At 35.3% G+C, this 24,592-nt stretch overlaps 1 protein-coding gene across 13 annotated transcripts in view; it reads right to left on the reverse strand.

Moving 5' to 3' along the window:
• Positions 1 to 24,592, reverse strand: part of ANKIB1 (ankyrin repeat and IBR domain containing 1) — a 155,963-nt gene that overhangs the window by 87,545 nt on the left and 43,826 nt on the right. For 11 of the 13 annotated variants that reach the window (XM_028844888.2, XM_028844887.2, XM_077994892.1 and 8 more), the window contains 1 exon segment: positions 10,139 to 10,426. The exons of the other annotated variants lie outside the window; for them this stretch is intronic. In XM_028844888.2, the coding sequence (XP_028700721.1) occupies positions 10,139 to 10,326 (188 nt within the window). In that variant the 5' untranslated portion in view covers positions 10,327 to 10,426. 13 annotated transcript variants of the gene reach the window in all.

Genomic DNA, 24,592 nt, shown 5'->3' on the forward strand with positions numbered 1-24,592 from the left:
GAAATATAAGAATAGAATTCCCTTTCCCTTCTCAATCTTCTGAATATATATGGATAAAAACTAGAAGGGAAGATGGAATAATTCTAACATTTGTTTAGGGGAGGCAAGAATATGGGTAATTTTTTTATACAGCCATAATGTTGCTTAATAGTTAAAATATATATTTTCCCTATGTCAACTGCTGATAATAAAATTCCCAATCATATTTCCTTGTATTTATGATTGAATTACAGTGGATAGCCAAAATTAAAACCATACACTAAAACGTATTCAAGATTAATACCTCTTCTACGAGGTATGATTGACAAAAAAAGATTTCACTTTCTTAAAAATTTAATTAAGAAAGAAATTATTAAAGTTAATTCCGATTCTGTAAATACCCTGTACATAATCACATTTATCTAGCCTTTCTTACCCCATTTCCAATATATCAATTATTCTCTTATTTAGCTCAGGAGAGTTCAGGTTCTTATCACAAAGAAATTTAAGGTAAACTGAGAGGATGTCAGTTGATATGGAAGGACCAATCTCACTCTCTCTAGTATTAAATGTCTCTAGATCCTCCCCATATAGAGAAGAGAATGAGACACTCTCTTGCCAATCTGCCAGGCTCATTAATCAAACCAAACACACAGAGTGTATTATTCTGAAGTAAAAGTATTAAAATAACTTCTTTATACATATTTACTCAAGAAAGAGTCTCAAATTATTAGACACAGTAGGATATCTGCATAAATATTTCATGCTAGAACTATTTAATAAATTGAATAATTTTATTGATTCCTCTCATCTGTTTAAATTCAAAGGAGACTCTTCTTAAATTTACATAAATGTATAAATAGAATAATGAGTACAAAATTGATATGTATGTTTTAGACCCCGTTCTGTAACTATGTTAGTAGTTAAGGATTTTTTTTTTTAACTACTAGCATATGAAGTTAATTCTGGAACCGGGATAGGAGATAATTAACAGGAAGGTGGGATAGGGAAAACATTAACCTGGGGAAAAAAATCCATCCCTTTCATGTGACCCTAATAACCCATCCAGGAGCCACGTGTTTTTTCTAGATTCTTTCACTGTTAATTCTCAAGCAGCCAGTTTATAGCTGTTACCTCTATTTCTTCTACATTCATTCTCCACTTCAATATGACCCTATTCTTATCACTACATGGAAGTTTCACTCTCTCATGTAACCAGCAATTTCCTAAGAGCTAAATTATTCATCATTGTCCTTAATTTTTGTTCTACACTTTAAATTGTCAATTGCTTCATTCACCTCTTGACCTTTCTATTACTTTGGCTTCCATAATCACACTTTTTCAATAATCCTCTTAATTTTTTTCAGTACAACTTCTCTTTTACCCATGATGATGGCTCTAATTCCTACCCCATTACTGGAAGTAAGTTTCAGTTCTTAACCCCCATGTTCTTCTCCACACACATTCTCTTCTTTCAGAGAGTCCATCCACTCTGAAAGCCATTTCTCTTTCAATGGTTTATGTGAATACACTTTGTAAATTGGGAAGTATGACCAGAACCCAAATGACAGGCAGTAGTGGCAGAATCACAGATTTCCCTCAAAGGGTTTCTACTATAGATTGAGTATCCCTAATCCAGAAATCTGAAACACTTCAAAATCTGAAATGTTTTGAGTGCCAATGTGACTCTCAAAGAAAATGCTCATTTGAGCGTTTAGATTTCAAATTTTTGCATGTGGGATGCTCAACTAGGTAAGTGTAATGCAAATATTCAAAATCCAAAGAAATCTGAAATCTGAAACAATCTAGTCCCACTCATTTTGAATAAGAAATGCTCGATTTGTGTTACTTCTGTGATAATTCTTAATGCTCTATCATCCTATATGACTTCTCATCTGACCCCATACCATATTCTCACATCTTATAGGCCTCTTTCTCTTGCACTCATACTCAACTGAACTCTCTCTGAAGTAACTGTCTATTCTTCCAGAACCTCAATTTCTTGCAATAACTCTTTTTATTCCACCAGACATATATACTTAAACCTTCAGTTCCTCTGAAATATCCTCTTTCATGCAACATTGACTGAGCACTCATTATTGGCTAGGTACTATTCTAGAAGTTAGGGATATTGTAAAGAAAACAGATAAAGTCTCTGCTCTTATGGGGTTTGCATGCAAGATAAGGGGAGTTGGGGAGAGGAGACCTGTATTTCAACTTACTGAAAATAACTTAGCTCCTAAAATATAAAACAGTCAAAAAGTAGAAATCAATAACTGGAAACTCTATGTTAACTAATCCTCAAAGCTACAGACTTTGATATCAACATGTGCTCTAATAAAGACAGGCTCTAATAAATATTTTCTATTTTATTTATACCAAAAGACAAGCCCCTTTTATTTCCAAATAAGCAAAAGAGGCTGTTTTGTAGAAGATACAACTCATGAATTATATATCCAAATTAGAACACACTAACTCCAAGTCCATGGCTTTTTTATATGTTAAGCAGTAGCTACGAGTATGGATTTAGTTTCCCACAAAAGAGGCAGTGTAATTGTGATGTAATATAATATAAACACACAGCATGTGGGTTCAGAGAGAGAGATGCAAAGGGGCATCTATTACCATATTATTCTACCTAAGAAAGGAAGAAAGTGATGCCTGCTATTGCAGATACCATATAGCTAAAGGAAATAGGAATAAAATCAAGGTCTTATTCCAAATGGGTGCTTTGCTTTATAGCTAAAAGGTCCGTGACTAGGAATATCTACCTTTGCTTACATATATATGTCATATATTAGGAATCTAGGCTGGATGCAGTAGCTCATGCCTGTAATCCCAACACTTTGGGAGGCTGAGGTGAGTGGATCACTTGAGGTCAGGAGTTCCAGACCAGCCTGGCCAACATAGTGAAACTCCATCTCTATTAAAAATACAAAAATTAGCCAGGTGTGGTGGCAGGCGCCTGTAATCCCAGCTACTCGGGAGGCTGGGGCAGAAGAACTGCTTGAACCCAGGACGCAGAAGTTGCAGTGAGTCAAGATCATGCCACTGCACTCCAGCCTGAGTGACAGAGTGAGACTCCGTCTCAAAACAAAACAAAAAAGGAATCTAGCCAAGCTCAGCTAGAGTCTACACTGAAGTCTCAGAAAGGCATCCCAGATTATATGAGGCAGCATGAGAAAGTAATAGTCATCAACTTGTGAGATAGTAAAGTAGGATTAAATATAGCACAACATTTTTTTTTTTTTTTTTTGAGACGGAGTCTCACGCTGTTGCCCAGGCTGGAGTGCAGTGGCGCGATCTCGGCTCACTGCAAGCTCCGCCTCCTGGGTTCACGCCATTCTCCTGCCTCAGCCTCCTGAGTAGCTAGGACTACAGGCGCCCGCCACCGCGCCCAGCTAATTTTTTGTATTTTTAGTAGAGACGGGGTTTCACTGTGGTCTCGATCTCCTGACCTTGTGATCCGCCCGCCTCGGCCTCCCAAAGTGCTGGGATTACAGGCTTGAGCCACCGCGCCCGGCCTAGCACAACATTTTAACCTATCTAAAACAAAAATAATTAAATAAAAGTTATTTTACTTAATGCTGATAAGTAAATGCTATTTATCCTTATTTGACATGATGTAAAAGTATAAAAGAGTTAATTTCTTATAACAAAATCAATTAATTATTTAAAATAATAATCTGGCAAAATGAAAAGGCAACCTGTAGAACTGGAGAATATATTTGCAAACCATACACCTGAAAAATGAATAAAAACTGTAAAGAACTCATAAAATGCAATAACACAAAACAAATAACTCAATTAAAAAATGGGCAAAGGACCTAAATAATTTTCCAAACAAGATATACAAATGACCAACAGTCATATAAAAAATGTTCAACATCACTAATAATCACGGAAATGCAAATCAAAATCACAGTGAAATATTACCTCATACCTGTTCGCATGGCAATTATCAAAAAGGCAAAAGGTAATTGATGGCAAAATGTGCAAAGAAGGGAAACCTGGTACACTGCTCATGAAAATGTAAATTGGTACAACCATATGGAAAACAGTATGGAAGTTGAGCAAAACATTAAAAACAGAACTACCATATGATCCAGGAATCTTACTTCTGGGTATATATTCAAGGAAATAAAATCACAAACTTGGAAGAGGTATCAGTACTCCCATGTTCACTACAGCATTATTTATAATAGATAAGATACAGAAATAACCTAAATATCCATAAATGGGTGAATGGATAAAGAGTATGTGGCATATACACAATGATATATTATTCAGTCTTAAAAAAGAAGGAAATCCTGCCATTTTCGACATAGATGAACCTGGAGGACATTTTGCTAAGTGAAATGCATTATACACAGAAACACAAATGAGTGCAAGATCTCACTTCTATGCAGAATTTTAAAAAGTTGAACTCAGGAACAGAGGCTAGAATGGTGGTTAACCAGGGTCAGGGGTAAAGAAAATGGGGAGATGTTTGTCAAAGCGTACACATTTTCAGTTAGAAGATGAATTAAGTTCTGGAGACCTAATAAACAGCATGGTAACTATAGTTAATAATTATATATTATATACTTGAAATTTGCTACAAAAGTATAATTTAAGTATTTTCACCACACAGAAAAACTATTTGAGGAGATAAATATGTTAAGTAGCTTGACTGTGGTAATCAGTTCACAATGTATACATATATATTCAAAACATCATATTGTATACCTTAAATGTATCAATTATACCTAAATAAACCTGGAAAAAAATTGATTTGTGATTCTCTCTGTACTATCTAAATAAATTTCCAAAGACAAAGAATATATGATTAAAGAATTAGGGTTGTTTATTCTTGGGAAATGAGAACAATAAGGTAATTTCTGTTTCTAGCTTAATATGTTAAAAGCTTTAATTAAAAAATTATGAGCCATTGTTCTTCAAACCAGAAAAAAAAAAAGAAAATATCCAAAAACTTTTGGTAGAAGTTGTAAAAACATAAGTATAAAGTTAAGTATCATAAAAGTAACCCAAACTGGTAAGTAAAAGAGAATATACAATCATATTTCCTGTAGGTCTTTAAATACTCATTCAATAAAATGATAACCTTATGACAGGGATAGACAGATATATTTCTGCTTGGAGGAACCAGATCAGCAGTTCTTAAAATATTTTAGGTTACAAGACCCTTATACAATTTTAAAAATTACTGGCCAGGCGTGGTGGCTCATGCCTGTAGTCCCAGCACTTTGGGAAGCCGAGGAAGGGCGGACTACTCGAGCTCAGGAGTTCAAGATCTGCCTGCCAACATGGCAAAATTCCATCTCTACAAAAAAAAAAAAAAAAAAAAATTGGCCAGACATAGTGGCACACGCCTGTAGTCCCAGCTACTTGGGAGGCTGAGGCAGGAAAATTGCTTGAGCCTGAGGTCGGGGCTGCAGTGAGCTGTGATTGTGTCACTGCACTCCAGCCTGGGTAACAGAGCAAGACCCTGTCTCAGAAAAAAAAAAAAAAAATTACTGTAGGTTCCTAAGAGTTTTTGTTTGTATGGGTTATACATTAATTTAAAAAATAAACCCATTATACATTAACACAACATTTTAAAATAAAAATAACTATATTTTTAAAAATTAAGTGAAAAGAGTGGCATTGTTTTACATATTTACAAATCTCTTTTAATGTCTAGTCTAATGGAAGACAGCTGGATTACCACAGGATTCCATCTGTTGTAACGTATTGTTTTGGTTTAACTATATAAAGAAAATCCAGCCTTTATATAGTTAGGAAAGGGAGAAATGTTTTTAAATATCTGTCTCAGATAATAGTGAATATTCATATTTGATACTGTATCAAAAATTCAACATCAGTAATTTCTCAAAGATTAGTTGCAATGTAGTATCTGAAATGATATCAATGTCTTTTTTGTACTGTTACATTAAAGTCCATTGGTCTATCTTACATTTTGAATGTATTTTTCAACCATACATAATTTAAAAAAATCATACACTGATCTTCTCAAAAATATTGATTCACTGGGTTATGCAGATCTTCCAGATGTCACATTTCATTAAATAATATAAAAAGCTATAATCGTCAATTTTATCAGAAAAGTCTGTGTGGAGAAGTTGTTGAGCTGAAGGTAGTGAATACAAGTTTTCCTGGATTTTAATAATCACTTGAAAGCTCAAATTTTATCATTAGCAACAAATAACGGGCAGTAGTTGTCCCTGAATTGACAGACTCAATTCATTTTCAAGAAAATGTTAGCTAAGTACCCAAGTCTGAACAACCATTGTTTTCTTGCTGTTGCTAGTTGTAAAATGGTGTTCCATTAAAAAAGTACGCAGTTAACTCACAATTCAAACAACAGCACAGGTGCGTTTCCTCAGAGTCATTGTCGTATTTTGGTATGTAGCAGAAGTGTTTTATGTATACTTTGAAGTTGTCACAGAATATTAAAAAGATGTGTTACTTAAGGATGGAGATTAATTAAAATTAATTTGACTGTTTTCATTGAAGATTTTTTTAGGGGAAACTGCCTTTTTTTTTTTTTAAACTGCAAGTGCCTAACAGTGATGAATACAATGATTACTAATACAGTTTGGTGCAACTACCTTCATTTACCTTAAAGGTGCCAGCATTTTTATACTCTATTCTTTGCACTACCACTACAAATGCCAACACACTTAAAAAGGCAAATAGTATCTTGGTATAATTATAAAAATAGTTTTGACTTCATGTACTCTTTGAAAGAATCTCAGGATCCAGGAGTCCTCAGAACATATTTTAAGAATCACTGTACTAAATGACTTTCTTATATAATGTTTTCCACTTACATAAAGTATATTTGTAAACTCTACTATAAAGGGTTAAAAAGTATTTTACTATTTGGTTTATGTTAAAATACACACATTACCTTAGTAATAACAATATTTAAATACATTTTATATTGGTATTATAAATGTTTTAATCAATCATATATAATATTTGATATTAAATATTACTGAAGTATCCAATATTAGGAGTTTTGTAATATATCAAGTTTTATAATTTCACTTAAAATGTTCAACTTAAATAAAACAATACAAAAAGGTCATGTTAAAAAGCCTTAATAGATTAGTAATCCACAATCTATTGAGAACAAACTAGGTATCTAGCACTGTATTTATAACATTTACATTCTAGCAGAGATGAGTTTAGTAATAATAATAATAATATGATTTTAAATGTAAATTATAGGAATTTCAGAGAACAGAAATACTGCAGGTCAGAGTAGTTGGGGATGAATTCACAAATACGGCAGAAACTGAGTGAGGACTTAAAGGACAGGTAATTAGAGAAGAGAGAAGCCACTTGAGAATCCAGAAACAACTGGAATGAAGCTAAGTGGGTAGCATTCTTAAAAAGGGGAAAAGCAAGGGGGAAGTCAATCAACCAGTTTGAATGGCAAGATCATGTTAGAAAGTAACAAGAGAACAGGCTTACTGAGTAGAATGAAAGCAGAAGTAAAGAGAGTTTTGAAAGCCAAATAGAATATAATGTAGAAAACAAGGTATTATAACTTTCTCAAGACAAAAAGAACACTGAAAGCATACGCTTTAGTAAAATTAATCTGGACATTAGACTATAAGAGGAAAAGACTTGTAAAAAATACCATTTAGAGGCCAGATACTTTTAAGTATTAGGAGCAGGGCATGATTAAGAGTGAACTAAGTTTAGGGTAAAAGGAATGGAAAGAAGTAAATCCAAGAGTGAGACTTAGTGAACTCAGTAGCATGGTAGTAAAGGAGAAGAGTAAATCAAGGATGATTTAAAGATAGTAAGGATTATAGCGGTGAGAAGTAATAAACATTAGCAAGTGTATATTGTATGTTAGGCAGCATAACAGACATATAACACACTAACTGCTTAATTGTCCTGCAAGTTCTGTGAGGTAAGTATCCATTATACGGATAAGAAAACTGCAGTCCAGAGTGACTAAGTAATTTGCTTTGCTAATGAGTGACGGGCAGCCCTGACACATAGCTGATATGACTATAGAAATAAGAGGCTGTCAGTACAGTGGTTAAGAGCCCAAAGCTTACAGTCGTCTACCTGGGCAACAAGCTTTGCCAGTTACAAGTTGTGAGACCTTACTGTGCTTCAGTTTTCTCACCTACAAAGTACAGACAATAAACTACCTCATAAAATTGTAATGAGGATTCAGATAATGCATGTACAGCACTGTTAATAGCTCCATTAAACAGTAAGCCCTCAATAAACATTTGCCATTATTACATCAGCATAATATGCTGGTGTCATTAACGGGGGAAGGCCCAGTTTTGGGAGGGAAAATATAAAATTTTAAACAAGCTAAGCTGGAGGTGGCTTCTAAGTATCTATTTTTAGAGAAATAAAAATGAAAGATAAAAGCAAAAAAACGAGAAAAGAAATACCTATAAAAATCAAGATAAACCTAATAAAGTCATAGGCCTGGATGATCTAAATTATTTATGAAATTTTTCTCATTCATAAATCCTAATAAAAATATTTCTTTGTGTAATGATTTTATAGAACTTCTACTTACTCTGTGTAAAATACTATGCTAGATGCTAGAAGTACAAAGAAGATACCTTAAAAGAAGTTGTTAATATAGGTAGGCAGAGAGAAGCTATACAAAATTGTAAAACATAATAGGTAATGTACAGCAAATATGTGAGGCAGACAAACAAATGATAAAGAGCCATAAAAGTTTTTTAAAAAAGACAGAGGTTCCTATGGGTTATGACAACCTAAGTATATAGATGAGGCACACATAAGATCTTGAAGAGCAAAATTTAGATAAAAAAGACCCTTTGGGAGGCCAAGTGAGAGGACGGCTTGAGGCTAGGAGTACAAGACTAGACTGGGCAACACAGCAAGATCCCAGATCTACAAAAAATACACAAAATATTAGCTGGCTATGGTGGCCCATGCCTGTAGTCCTAGCTACCTGGGAAGCTGAGGTAGGAGGATAGCTTGAGTCTAAAAGTTTGAGGTTACAGCAAATTATGATCACACCACTACACTCCAGCCTGAGTGATATATAGAGCAAGACCCTGTTTCTATTAAAAAAAAAAAATAGGTAAGAAAGGAAAAAGTGAGAGGAGTGAGAAAGAGGGGGATACTCCTGGCCAAGAGAGCAGTATGAACATGGCAGACAGAAACCTCATGGCATGTTTTGGAGATAGCAAAAAAAGCAGCTTAATTGGAACAAGAATTTGTACATGGAAGAAATACGAAAAAGGCTGAATATTAAGTTTTTTTTTTTTATCAAGTTCAAAAAAGCTTTGAATACTAGTTCTAGAATTATATTTCACTCCATAAGAAAATAAGCATTTTTTTCCGTTCCCTTCTAGCATCAGACTTCTATACCTGCATAATCTACTTCTAAAAAAATTAACCTTGCTTTGTAATTACTGTTCTATTCTTTATTCCTTTTCTTTTATAAGCTAGTAAATATCAAATGTAATTCCCATGTGATCAGGTAAGAATCTTCATATAAACAGATTTGCTATGTCACTAAAGCTTTCTTGTTGAATAGATATTTTTTAAAGTTTCTTAGTATTTTCAGTTTTAAGAAAATGTTTGGATTTTAGAAACGTCTTTTCAAATAACTGAATCCCATTAAAAGAAAGGAAATTCAAACTGATCATGACTAGAAAAGGCAAACGCACCCATTTTTTTAACTAAAAATAGCTAATCAGAGTTTAGAACTTTGCCTTTGGCACCATTCTCTGCATTTCTTTGACAGCTGACAAGTACTGTTCTAGAATTGAAATGTTATAAATTAAATACATTATTACCAAGAATTCATACTATGAAACATTGAGGATCAAAGTATATTTATACTAACAAGAACACATGAACCTACCTCACTATTAAAAGCTTTGGACTAATTCAGATATAATAAAGAAAATTTTACTAAATCATAATAAAGAAAATCATATCAAATATTTAGGTATATTTGGTTTTAGAAAGTTTAATTCACTACAAGACCATATTACATGCACGTGTTTGTATATATATTGTGTCTGTGTATGTCTGTATTTTCAAAAATCATAGTTCTTTTTTCTTTCACCACTTTGTTACCAATTAATTTACGGTAATACCCTAATACCAATTAGTTTATAGTAATACTTACCCTAAAATTTTATTCATTCCATGTCTAGCAGCATAATGTAATGGAGTATTGTGCTGGTAGGGCTCCCCATAAGATGTATTTGGATCAAGAGATTCTTTTAGCTGAGGATTGTTTTCATATATTTGGCAGGCCAGGTTTTCATCACCATTGATGAGTGCTTTACGGAATTTGGTGGTTGTATTTCCCATGTTTTGTTTTGTTTTGTTTTGTTTTTTCTGATAGGCAGTGGCACTTCTTTCCTTCTATCTTCAGCCACTTCTGGAACACTTCTGCAACATCTTTCACATTCTAATGAAGGAAAAGTTATTCAAATTAGATGTAAAACAATAATCACAAAAGAATAACACAATTAGGAACACTAAAAAAAATCTGGGAATCATCAATAAGGGAACCAACTATATTACATTTTACCAAATTTATCTTAACAGCCAAAAAAATCTCAAAGTTTTAACACTGTCCAAATTAACTTCTTGTTAAACTGTAACACTTTCCCACACAGAGACTGTTAAGGTTTCACAGGCTGTCCTTTGGATTACAAAAATTATCTACATATGTAACTTTTCAATTTTCCTCTTTACATGGGCAGAAAATGAGCTTGACTGAATTTTATGGTTGAAAACACTTTAATTTCTGTATAAATTATGTATAAATCTTACTCAGCCAATTTGTGGGATAGTGAAAAATGTAGGAAATTTTGCCCAAACAAGAACTGCAGAAGAGGCGTTAAAATGCAGTAAAGGAAAAGTGAAAGTGCTCAGTATTTTATGAGGACATCACAGAAAAGACTTAAAATGTAAACATACAGGAATACACAATTCAATGATACTCAGATCATCACAAAAAAGTACTAAAACTGATTATACACAGAACAATACTGTGATTATTCTACCATTTAAGACTATTAAATTTATTTCTTTCTGCTGTACAGAATTCAAAACAAGTATGAAAACATCAAATGTTTATGCATACCATTTTTGGAAAGAGGTTATGATAATCATCACATGGGCAATGTGATTGCTAATTTATTTACTACTGAAGCAATGTGAAGTGGGTGGGGGAAGGCCATAGAAACAAACACTGGACATGAAGTTCAAAATACCATATTTGCCTACAACTAGTTGTGTAATTTTAAGCAAGTTATTCATCCCCTAAAAGCCTCAGATTCCCATCTGTACAGCATGGAAAATGACCATTTCTTAGGTATGGCTATGAGGATTATAAGAGTTACTTAAAGTACCTAGTACAGTCCTTAGTTAATGAGTCCAATAAATGCTAGTTTCATTCTATTCCAATAAACGTTGTTTCTGGATCTATTCTTGAGCTATGATGAAAACGAGTGACAAAGAAAACAGCATATGCAAAGGCAGGTATGAAAAAAAAGGCCTACAGAAGGAACAGTTAAGTATGAACAGAGTTCTGCATCTCTAGCATTAGACTAACAAGAGATAAAACAAAAAATAGGTTGGGACCAGATAAGGAACTTACACTTTAACCTGAAAAGAACAGATAATTAAAGGCTTTCATGCAGGGCAATGACACAATTATTTCATGCTTTAGAAAATTATTGTGACAATGTAGAAGAAAGAATAGAGGGAGGAAAACTTAGAGGCAGAGAATACAACAGTCTTTCATGTTACTCTATTAATTCAGTGGGACGCTGGACACTAAAACATAGCTTTAAAAAACAGGTGAAGGGTGTGGTGGCACATGCCTATAATCTCAGTTACTCAAGAGGATGAGGCAGGAGTATCACCTGAACCCAGGAGTTTGAAACCAGTTTGGAGAACATAGCAGATCTCATCTCAAAACAAACAACAACAATAACAACAACAAACACAGGTGAAAATAACATGCACAGTGTTCAACATAGGCTTTGTATAGGGTAGTTCTCAACCTTGGTTGTATCTTATAATAACCTGGGGAACTTCAGAGTCCTACTGACCAAACTACATCTCATAACAAAAATCAGAGTCTCTAGGGAAAGCACCCAGGCACAGGTATTTAAGCTCTTCATATGATTTTCAACATGCAGACACCACTCTATAAAAGGCTTCTGGAGCCCTGAAGCTAAATATCAGGGCAAGATGTCTGTCAAGCCTATTCTGGAGGTAGGCATTAACTACCTACTTACTATAGCAGCACAGTTTCTGGCCCACTACTACATGTAATGAGATCACCATTTGGGTTTTTTAAGGGTTCTTTACTATTGATTTTTTAGTTTTAAATATGCAAATACATACATACAGTGAACTTTTTGAATATATGAACAAAGAATTTAAAAGCTCATGGTTTACTGCAAGAAAACCACTGGTAGCATTCTGATACACAACCACGCTATTTAAATGTGTATGTGTGTGTTTGTGTGCATAAAATACGTATGCATATACACAACATAAACGTGTATACATTAATTGGATCATATGACATAATTAAGTTTTTATTTAATTTTTCAGAGGGTTGCTAAACCTTTAGCCTAAAATATTACACTTTTATTGTTTCATCTTGAATAAGAGGAGCAAATCGTTCTCTCTTACACTATATACAATATAATACAGCTACTATTTGGAAACTTTCAGTTGTTTTGGTCCTTGATAGAATACAACTCAAATTATAAACATTTTCAGAGTTCTGGATTAGATTAATAAATAGCACATTTTCTGAGATTTACACTAGCACTTTAGTGAAATATTCTATAAGAAAAATAATTTGTATTTAAGAAGTAAAAAAATAAATATCTAAGAAAGTAATGTTATGGGGTACTCATTTAAAGTAACAAGTTTTAAAAAAAATCAATAATACTCTAAATGTGCATTAAATATTACTGTTAGTTGAAAAGGATAATGGCATTGAGAAGTCATTTTGTGGCTTTCAGTTATTTTCATATCTGTTTCATTTTAAAATTTTGATCGATGAGCCTGAAAGTCACTAAGAAATGCATCATTTAAATGGTCACAGCTCAATTCCCCTCAGATTTATCTTCACAAACCTTGCCTAGAAATTTGCCACATGTATCCTTTTCCCTAGCCACAGCTATTATTGCCTGAGGTGATTGTTCTCTCTTTGTTTGAATCAAAACCTCAAGTAATATTTCTGGAACTCCAAAATATGTCTATGTATAGAGCTTCATGAGGCAAGCAAAGAGGCGAAAAGAATTCCTTATTTTGGGCTTCTAATTCTTTACAGGAAAACTGGGGCAAAGTTTCATCATCTTTGAGTGGTAAAGCACAGCACTTGATAAGTATTTAATGAGAAGAAGAAAAATGTAGCCTGGGTTGGGCGCGGTGGCTCACGCCTATAATCCCAGCACTTTGGGAGCCTGAGGCAGGTGGACCACGAGGTCAAGGCATTCCAGACCAGCCTGGCCAACACAGTAAAACCCTGTCTCTACTAAAAATGCAAAAAATTAGCCGGGCGTGGTGGTGGGTGCCTGTAATACCCGCTACTCAGGAAGCTGCGGCAGGAGAATCAGTTGAACTTGGGAGGTGGAGCTTGCAGTGAGCTGAGATCATGCCACTGCACTCCAGCCCGGGCCACAGTGTGAGACTCAGTCTCAAAAAAAAAAAAAAAAAAAGAAAAAAACGTAGCCTGTGGATGGACTCCAGAAAGTTTTACTTAATTTCTGATTAACTTTTAATTGTGAATGCCTTTATAACTCTAGCTTTCTTTTTTAAAATTTTTACTTTTGTGGATACATAGTAGGTGTATATATTTAAGGAGTACATGAGATATTTTGAAACAGGCATGCAATGCATAATAATCACACCAGGGTAAATGGGGTATCTACCACCTCAAGCATTTGTCCTTTGTGTTACAAACAAAACAAACCGATTATACTCTTTTTTTTTTTTGAGACGGGATCTTGCTCTGTTGCCCAAATTGAAGTGGAGCAGTGCAATCCCAGCTCACTGCAACCTCCGCCTTCCAAGTTCAAGCGATTCTCATGCCTCAGACTCCCGAGTAGCTGGAACTACAGGCATACACCACCACAACCGACTAATTTTTGTATTTTTAGTGGAGACAGGGTTTCGCCATTTTGGCCAGGCTGGTCTTGAACTCCTGACTTGAGGTGATCTATCACCTCGGCCTCCCAAAATGCTGAGATTACAGGTGTGAGCCACTGCACCTAGCCCAATTATATTCTTATAGTTATTTTTAAATGTACAATAAATTCTATAATCACTCTACTGTGATAGCAAGATCTTAGTCACTCTATTTTTTTTTGTACCCATCAACCATCCCCAGTTCCCCTTCACTGCACAACAACCCTTCCTAGTCTCTGGTAACCATTCTTCTACTTTCTATCTCCATGGCTTCAATTATTTTGACTTTCAACTCCCAGAAATAAGTGTATATTCTAGCTTCAAATCTCTGTCTCCCAAATGCACCATTGATAGGTTAATAATCTGTAACAAAAACTCAACAGTACTTAAATTAACAAACTACTTCTAGAAATCTTTTACAGAAGATGAAGTTCTTCAGAAATAAATAACCAAATCCTAATTCAACTGTTCCCATAAAAATATTTTTAGTAAAAATATTAACTATATAGAAGTATATAACTGACTTCCATTTTTCATTTTAACTGGATATGGGTCACACACACACTCATACTCAATTTAGTCTTCTGCAGTTATCTGCACTATTGATAATAACAACCTTAAATCTACAACTAAACTCTTTAGCCAGTAGAGAAACAAGCAGAAAGTTCATTCAGGCAGCAGGTCCCAATACACACACACACACACACACACACACACAAACACACACACACTTTCATACACATACACAATTTAGTCTTCTGCAATTATCTGCACTACTGATAACAACAACCTTAAATCTATAACTAAACTCTTTAGCCAGTAGAGAAACAGGCAGGAAGTTCAGGCAGCAGGTCCCCACACAACCCCATCCCACTGCAGGCTGAAATCAAACAGATGAGTTTCTAAGATTCCAGGAAGCTCAAATTCCAAAGAAATGCTCTAATGGTTACTGTAATAATACTTCAAGAAAAGGAGAGGATGGGCTGGGCACAGTGGCTTACGCCTGTAATTCCAGAACTTCGGGAGGCTGAGGCAGGAGGATTGCTTGAGCCCAGGAGTTCAAGACAGCCTGGCAAACATGGCAAAACTCTGTTTCTACAAAAAATACAAAAATTAGCCAGGTGTGGTGGTGTGCCCCTGTAGTCCCAGCTACTTGAGAGGCTGAGGTGGAAGAATGGCTTAAGCCCAGGAGGCGGAAGTTGCAGTGAGCCGAGATAGTGCTACTGTACTCCAGCCTGGGTGATAGAGCCAGACTTAACTTTCAAAGGGTAAGGTAAAGAAAGAAAACAAGACAGCAGAAAAAAGAAAAGTCAGTGGACAAAAAGCATGTGGGCAGATAAAATACTAAGCTCTCAACCTGTTCATTCACCCAGTCAACATGCATTTATTGACCAATGGTAATTTTGTCACTGTGCATCAGAATCACCTGAGGAGATGATTTCAACTGGTCTTAAGGGGCACGAGGCCAGAGTGGGAAATTTAAAAGCTTCTCAGTTGATTATAATGCATGTCAGAGTTTAGAACCATGGACTAATTTTGAAACTATGCTAAGCCAAAAGTAGCAGCCAGAAATGTGATGGTGAGAAGCAGTGTGGTAGGAGTCAGCTTGTTATCTAGTTTACCAAGTAACTTAACCTCTTTGAGATGTTTCCTCAAATGTAAACCAGCAGTATTAATATCTACTTTCTTCAGTCAACAAATACAAATGAACAAACGGATAAAAATCACTACATTCATGAAGTTTATATTTCAGTGGGGATACACATATGAACACTGTGAGGCTTTGATTTATTCTGTGTGCAGGTTTTTGAGCTTGATCTTTCTTGGCTCTTGCTTAATATTTTCAGCAAAAGGCATTTAAGATTTATCCATGTTGATACATAAATCAATAGTTCAACCCTTATTATTACTGAATAGTATTCCACTGTATGGGTATACCACTAGTGGTTTAATCATTCACTTATTGAAGGATAACTTGGTTGTTTCCAGCTGGGGCAATTATTAAGGCTGCCATAACATTCATATATAGGCTTTAAATGAACATAAATTTTAATTTTCTTGAGTAAATATCCAAGAGTGGAACTGCTGGGATATGTACTAAGTCACATGTTTAACTTTATAAGAAACCACCAAATTGGTTTTCAGAGCAAATGTACCAGGATTCAGAGCATTCAGAGTTATTCTGAACCCTGGTCAGTATTTAGAATTGTCAGTTTCTAGTTAGTGGGATTTTTTTTTCTTTTTTGGTAGCCATTACAATGGATGTGTAGCAGTATTGTACAGTGGTTTTCATTTTCATTTCCCTAATGATGAATGATGTTGAACATGCTTTCATGCTTATCTGCCATGCATACATCTTGATTTGTAGTGTCTGTTTAAATAATCTTTTGCCCATTTTTAAGAGGAAATATTATTGAATTTGAGATCCAAATAGATGCTATAAAAAGTCCTTTGTTAGAAATGTAATTTGCAAATATTTCACTTTGAGCAAATTTGTATGTAAGGTGTTTTGCATATAGACATCCAATAGTTCCAGCACCATTTGTTGAAAAGATTTTCCCTTCTCCATTGAGTTGCCTTTGTATCTTCGTAAAAAGCCAATTGACTGTGTTCTATTTTTCTGTGTGTCTCTCTTTTTAGCAATACTATATTGTCTTGATTACTGGGAGAACAAACATTTTAACAATACTAAGTCTCCTAATCCATGAACAAGGTATTTCTATTTATGTCTTCTGTAATTGATTTTCAATGACAGTTCTGTAGTTTGTATCATACAAATGGTACACATATTTGTTAGATTTATACCTAAGTATTTCTTTTTTGGGGGTGCTATCATGAATGGTGCTTTAGAAAATGTCAAATGCCAAGAGTTCATATCTAGAACACAGAAATACAATTGAATTTGTATATTGACCCCATATTCTGAAAATGTAATAAATTCACTTATTAGTTCTAGGTTTTTTCTTTTTCATGGATTTTTTGGGATTGTCTAAAGTAGATTTGTATTATCCATGAATGGTGGCAGTTTCCCCCCCTCCCTTTTTTTTTTTTGAGACGGAGTCTTGCTCTGTCGCCCAGTCTGGAGTGCAGTAGCGCAATCTCGGCTCACTGCAAGCTCCATCTCCCAGGTTCAGGCCATTCTCCTGCTTCAGCCTCCCGAGTAGCTGGGACTAAAGGTGCATGCCGCCATGCCTGGCTAATTTTTTTGTATTTTTCGTAGAGACGGGGTTTCACCGTGTTAGCCAGGATGGTCTCGGTCTCCTAACCTCATGATCTGCCCGCCTTGGCCTCCCAAAGTGCTGGGATTACAGGTGTGAGCCACTGCGCCTGGCCTTTTTTTTTCCTTTTATATCTGCATGTCTTCAGTTTATTTTTCTTGCCTTACTGCACTAGATGAATTTAAAAATTCGTGGACAGAAGTTTGAGAAGAAACATGATATTTGCATGGACTCAAAGCATCTCCCCCAAGATATTTCAAAATTAGAATGTAAAAAACAGCAATTCACAGTGGAGAAGCACAGGAGATAATACTCTGACCAGAAAACACCACCTGTAACCTATTGACATCCTGTACCCCAACCTGATGCACTAAAAAAGGCACATAAGTTCCGTAGTACTCTTGTGAAAAAATTTGTAACATCCACCCAATATGAGAAAATATCACAGAAACTCAAGTTGAGAGATGTTCTACAAATAACTGGCTAGTACTCTTCAAAAGCGTCAAGGACATCAAAACAAGACAGCACAACTGTTCACAGTTTAAAGGAGGCTAAGGAGAAAGAAAACTAAATGCCATATAGGGCCCCAGACTGGATTCTGAAATGGATAAAATGACATTAATGGGAAACTGGTGAAATCTAAACACAGTAAATAGTTTAGTTAGTAGTACTGTACCAATGTTAATTCCTTACTTTTGATAACTACGGTTAATGCAAGGTGTTAACATGAGGGTGAAGGGCATACAGAAACTCTCTGTACTATTTTTGCAACCTTTCCATAAGTCTAAAAGTACTTAAAAATAAAAAGGTGAAAACAATTCTAGGTCCTGTGTTTTGGGAAGAGACTGTAGGAAAGCATGAATAGAAACAGGAAGGCCAATTTGCAGGTTACTAGGGTAAACCAGGCAACAGCTGATAGGTTCTTGTACCAGGACTGTAGCAACACAGGTGTTGAGAAGTTGTTTGGATTCTGGATATATTTTAAATAGTGTTTTCTCAAAGAAACCCTTAAAGATGTACACACAGCGGTATGGGTTATTAATCACCCAAAAAAATAAAGCAACAAATGGAATAAAATAAGGATAATATCCTAAATTCACAAACCCTTGAAAGACCAGTTGTCCTCTAGAAAATAAATAGAAAGGCCACTCCAAGAAAAATCAATGTTATTTACTATGATTTTTGGCACCAAACATCGAACCTCTATGCAATCTCTTAACTCAAATTATTAAGCTGGGCCACATGTAAATCACAAGGTCCACTGGTCCCTCTACACTAGATTTCCCTGATGGTGAAAAGAGACAAAGGAAGCGGAGGAAAGGTTTAAAACAGCTGCTGGAATCTAGGTACAATATGCACACCTTCTACTAAAAGGTACACATGCTGGTAATCAGGTCCAACATTAAAATATCTCATTTGGAGAGAAATAAGGCAAATGGCCTCTTTCTGTTAGGGCACGGGGTATTACAGTCAGCTTCAGGGACACCAGGGTTCAAGATTTGACCATATTTAACTTATAGGTGAAGGGGTAGCAGTAGTCATTAAATTACCTTTCTATAAAATCGCCAATGGTTTCCTATAGGTGACAGGATAAAGGCAAACTTAGGAATTGCATAACTAAGGCTACATCACCAAAGTGTTTTTAAGCACAATGAGTTTGCCTGAAGCTGGGGATTTGCATAGGGAATAAGCAGAGGTAAAGCTGTATAGCTAGGTAGGGCTGAGCCCTTTGATTCCTACCTTAAGAGTTTGGCTTCAGCTTTAACATTCTCAAGTTAATTTTAGGTCATCATAGTTTTTAGTGGTATTTCCTATTTCTGAAATGATAGCTCATTTATTATTTTGTCTACTCTGAACTTGGCCAGTGTAATTCAGTGTTATGTATAGATCTTGTTTCCTATGCCAGAATAATTAATGCAATATAGTTTAGTGAGTTGAAAAAGCATTTAAGATAGAGCTAGACTAGAACTTGGCAAGTATTTTAATAACAACTGAGGGTTTCTCATCTAGAAAATAATATTCATTTTAGAAGGCTATTGTAAAGATTAAATTTGATAATACACACAGAGCTTCACAATTCATAATAAATTATCTAACATACCTTATCTTCCATTTAAGACTACGAAGTCCACCAATATAAAAACACGACTTATACTTTTCTATATGAAAAAGTTGATAGTATAAAATTTGTATGAATTTAAAAAATTATAGGACTAGAAAGAACTACATTTAAATCCACTCAGCCTAGGCCGGATGCAGTGGCTCACGCCTGTAATCCTAACACTTTGGGAGGCCGATGTGGGTAGATCACTTGAGGTCAGGAGTTTGAGATCAGCCTGGCCAACATGGTGAAAGCCATCTACTAAAAATACAAAAGTTTGCAGGAAATCGCTTGAACCCGGGAGGCAGAGGTTGCAGTGAGCCGAGATAGTGCCACTGCACTCCAGTTTGGGCAACAGAGAGAGGCTCTGTCTCAAAAAAAAAAAAAAAAAAAAAAAATTCTACCCAGCCTCTACTCCAAGATTTAACCATGAAAGCTCCACTCATAAAACCTCCAAACATTCACGGCTTGTTCTAAGTAAATAATTACCTTCTACGCTAGATACCTAAAAAGCTTATCCTAAATTTGGCTACAGAATGTCACTGAATAAAATAAAAACAATGTCCTAAATTCACAAACCCTTGAAGGACCAGTTGTTCACTGGAAAATAAGTAGAAAGGTCACTCCAAGAAAAATCAATGCTATTCACTACTATTTTGGGTACCAAATATCTAATCTATATGCAATCACTTACAAATTCTTAAGCTGGACCATGAGTAAATAACAAGTTCCATTTAGGACAATACATTATGTACTTCTCTATGTGAAAAAAGAAAAGAAAGAAAGAAGGAACAAACGAATGAATGAAGAAAGGTAAAAGAAGGAACAAATGAAAAAAGAAAAGAAAATGCTAAGAAAATATGAATTTTTAAAAATTAAAATGACTTAATGCTAATTTCCCCCATTTATTCTTTTAACAACTGAGATGTCAAATATTGGCAAACTAGTTTTTAAGTCCATAAAGATTTAGGAAACAAACAAAAACAATAAAAGCATTAGAAAGTATTACAGTAAGATGAAACTGGTGTAGTTCACTCAGAAAATGACTTGCAATAAAAAGGCTGAATCTGATTGACCAACTGAAAATAAATAAGGCCTTTAGAAATGTAACGGCAATCAGGGCAGAGTCAACTAAGAAATTTTATGTTCCCCATAGGTAACACACTATAGCCTCTGTTCCTTATGCGTCCTGACTCCCCAATATATGCCTCTTTATCTTCGTCCTATTACTAAAATAGATTGTTAAAATCTAAGGTATTCTATGCATTGTTATAAACAAAAAAAACTGTGCTGAGTGTAAACATTAATGAACATAACTTAAGGTGTAGTTTAAATGTCACAAATATTATATTGAAAAGTTAACTTGTATTCATCTAAAGTAAACAATAAGGAAGTGGCCGGACACAGTGGCTCATGCCTGTAATCCCAGCACTTTGGGAGGCTGAGGCGGGGGGATCACGAGGTCAGGAGATGGAGACCAGCCTGGCCAACATGATGAAACCCCGTCTCTACTAAAAATATAAAAATTAGCTGGGCCTGGTGGCACATGCCTATAGTCTCAGCTACTCAGGAAGCGGAGGCAGGAGGGTCACCTGAGCCAGGGAGACGGAGGTTGCAGTGAGCCGAGACTGCGCCACTGCACTCCAGCCTGGGAAACAGAGTGAGACCCAGTCTCAAAATAAAATAAAATAAAAATAAAATATAAACACTCTACACTTAGGCCACATTAAATTTATTTAAAAAATAAAAAAATTATACAGTGATGTTACGAGGTCATTAGGAATTTTTTCAGTTCCATTTATAATCTTACGGGACCATTGTGGTAGATCAAAATATTGTTATGAGGCACATGACTGTACTAACTGAAGGGGACACAGAATTCCTAAGTACAAAACCAGGAGCAGGAGACAGACCTTTTACTGGGAGTATGTGTAAAACATACACACCTTTGGCAGGGAGCAAAGAGGTCTTAGTCTGAAATGCTGCTAAAAATGAAGTCTGATTTAGGAGATTTGGGGCTTAGCTTAACAAACTGCATATTAAGTTGAAGTCCAATGTGGCTTTACTCTGGAAGAAGTTCATGAATACCCCGTTTGCAGGAAAACTTCCAAGTATTAGAGGGTACTGAAAATTACCTGAGCTGAGAAAAATCTTTAACCGAGAAAGCAACTTCCCTATAATATAAATTACAGAATTAAAATTCACTTTTCTGTTATTCCAGTATCTTAACATGGCAGCATTCCAAATAAAATGGCTACATAAACACAAAAGTATTATGAGAGTAATAAAAATATCTATGGCAGTTTGGCTGTCTGAGGTTTCTCAGTAAGCAAGGAGATAATACAACATATTCTGGCTCCTCTTAGATATCTTTTAGATCTACATAGCTTTCACAGTGTAAAAAAGGATACTGTAGTTAGAGAAGAAAATAGCTGCAAAAGCTATATTCAAAAGCCTGCATCTTTTTGCCAAACTGGCAAATGAACACTGAAAATAGCTACCATGAGGTCTACAAGCAGAAAACTGTTGAAACTTGGAATACAACTACTGTATGAAACATCACTCTTTTTTATTTCCCATGAAAACACAATTACCTATAATGATCACGGCTCTCTAAATAAGTAAATTTTCAGATAGCTGAAAATTTTCATAGGCAGTATTCAGCTTTTATACATTTGACTTTCCCACTACTCAAAATGTTGTGTTATACTTTAATTTTCCCTTCACAACTATTTTTCAAACTTTGAATTTAGGATTTTATACACTGACTGAAAAATAAATATTTCAAACTCTTACACTATGGTGCTGTCGGCAAAGAGTTTAATTTTAGCAACTTCAGCATCTCTATTCAGTGTTGGCTTTCATAATTTCTGAATAATTTATTGTCCTTAATGCAAAAATACAAGTGAAAATGTTAAACTGGAATGGTTTATCTTGGAATTAGGAAGCCAAGGTCTCAAAGCTGATGCATCTAAGACAGACACAAAAATTACTTATGTTGGCCGGGTATGGTGGCTCGTGCCTGTAATCTCAGCACTTTGGGAGGCAGAGGTAGGTGGATTGCTTGGCAAGACCAGCCTGGGCAACAGGGCAAAACCCTGTCTCTACTAAAAATACAAAAAAATAGCCAAACATGGTGGCATGTGTCTGTAATGCCAGCTACTTGGGAGGCTGAGGTGAGAGGATCACTTGAGCCTGGGGAGCAGAGGGTGTGGTGCACCGAGATGGCGCCACTGAACTCCAGCCCAGATGACAGAGACCCTGTCTCAAAAAAGAGAGAAAGAAAAAAAATACTTATGCCCCAAAAGGTGAACTTTTAGCCTCAACTGAGGCCCCATAAACCTAAATCAATCATATTTTCTATTAAAGAAAAAAGATAAAAATTACACACAATTATGGAAGTTTAGAAATCTATAGTCAAATATCTTTTGAAGTAATTTTTATTGCTTTTAAGCAGTGTTAAATGCTTGAAATTTTTTTAAAAAGTGAATTCTATGTTTACACTTTGGGGAACTGATTTCTCTCTAATATACCTTTAATAATTATGTACTTATAAAGTTAGTACAAGTTCACAAAATATTAAAAGACAACAATTCCCTTTCTCAAACTAACTACAAAAAACAACTACAAATTGCTACAGTACAAAACTGTTTAGATTATATTCACTGGAAAAGAACTTGTTCCACCACCCACTGTTGCAAAGTCATTAAGTCTTCCTAATTTTGCTGTGTCCTCCACCATTAGGTACTGTTTATTACCCATTATTATCACTACAGAGGAAAATCTAGAGGTATTATATTGTGTCAGAGTATAAAACTATTTCACTCCTAGGAGCTCTCCTTTTTAATTCTTCATTGTCCTGCTGAACCTAAATGAATTTATTAAGTTAAATTAAATTTATTCAACATTACAATTTCAGCCCCATTTGTCTGAGGACGTTCTACTTTATTATTTGGAAAAGAGTTAGCATAGCAGGCTTCAGAAGGTTATCCTTAGAAAAGCCTCTTGCCAGACCTAATAGACATCTACAGAACTCTCCACCCCAAATCAACAGAATATACATTCTTCTCAGCACCACATCACACTTATTCCAAAATTGACCACATAATTGGAAGTAAAGCACTCCTCAGCAAATGTACAAGAACAGAAATTATACCAAACTGTCTCTCAGACCACAGTGCAATCAAACGAGAACTCAGGACTAAGAAACTCAATCAAAACTGCTCAACTACATGGAAACTGAATAACCTGCTCCTGAATGACTACTGGGTGCACAACGAAATGAAGGCAAAATAAAGATGTTCTTTGAAACCAATGAGAACAAAGATACAACATACCAGAATCTCTGGGACACATTTAAAGCAGTGTGTAGAGGGAAATTTATAGCACTAAATGCCCACAAGAGAAAGCAGGAAAGATCTAAAATTGACACTCTAACATCACAATTAAAAGAACTAGAGAAGCAAGAGCAAACACATTCAAAAGCGAGCAGAAGGCAAGAAATAACTAAGATCAGAGTAGAACTGAAGGAGATAGAGACACAAAAAACCCTCCAAAAAATCAATGAATCCAGGAGTTGGTTTTTTGAAAAGATCAACAAAATTGATAGACCACTAGCAAGACTAATAAAGAAGAAAAGAGAGAAGAATCAAATAGAGGCAATAAAAAATGATAAAGGGGATATCACCACCGACACCACAGAAATACAAACTACCATCAGAGAATACTATAAACACCTCTACGCAAATAAACCAGAAAATCTAGAAGAAATGGATAATTTCCTGCACACTTACACTCTCCCAAGACTAAACCAGGAAGAAGCTGAATCCCTGAATAGACCAATAGCAGGCTCTGAAATTGAGGCAATAATTAATAGCCTACCAACCAAAAAAAGTCCAGGACCAGATGGATTCACAGCTGAATTCTACCAGAAGTACAAGGAGGAGCTGGTACCATTCCTTCTGAAACTATTCCAATCAATAGAAAAAGAGGGAATCCTCCCTAACTCATTTTAGGAGGCCAACATCATCCTGATACCAAAACCTGGCAGAGACACAACAAAAAAAGAGAATTTTAGACCAACATCCCTGATGAA

Source organism: Macaca mulatta, chromosome 3 (assembly GCF_049350105.2).
Source record: "Macaca mulatta isolate MMU2019108-1 chromosome 3, T2T-MMU8v2.0, whole genome shotgun sequence".
Lineage (NCBI taxonomy): Eukaryota > Metazoa > Chordata > Mammalia > Primates > Cercopithecidae > Macaca > Macaca mulatta.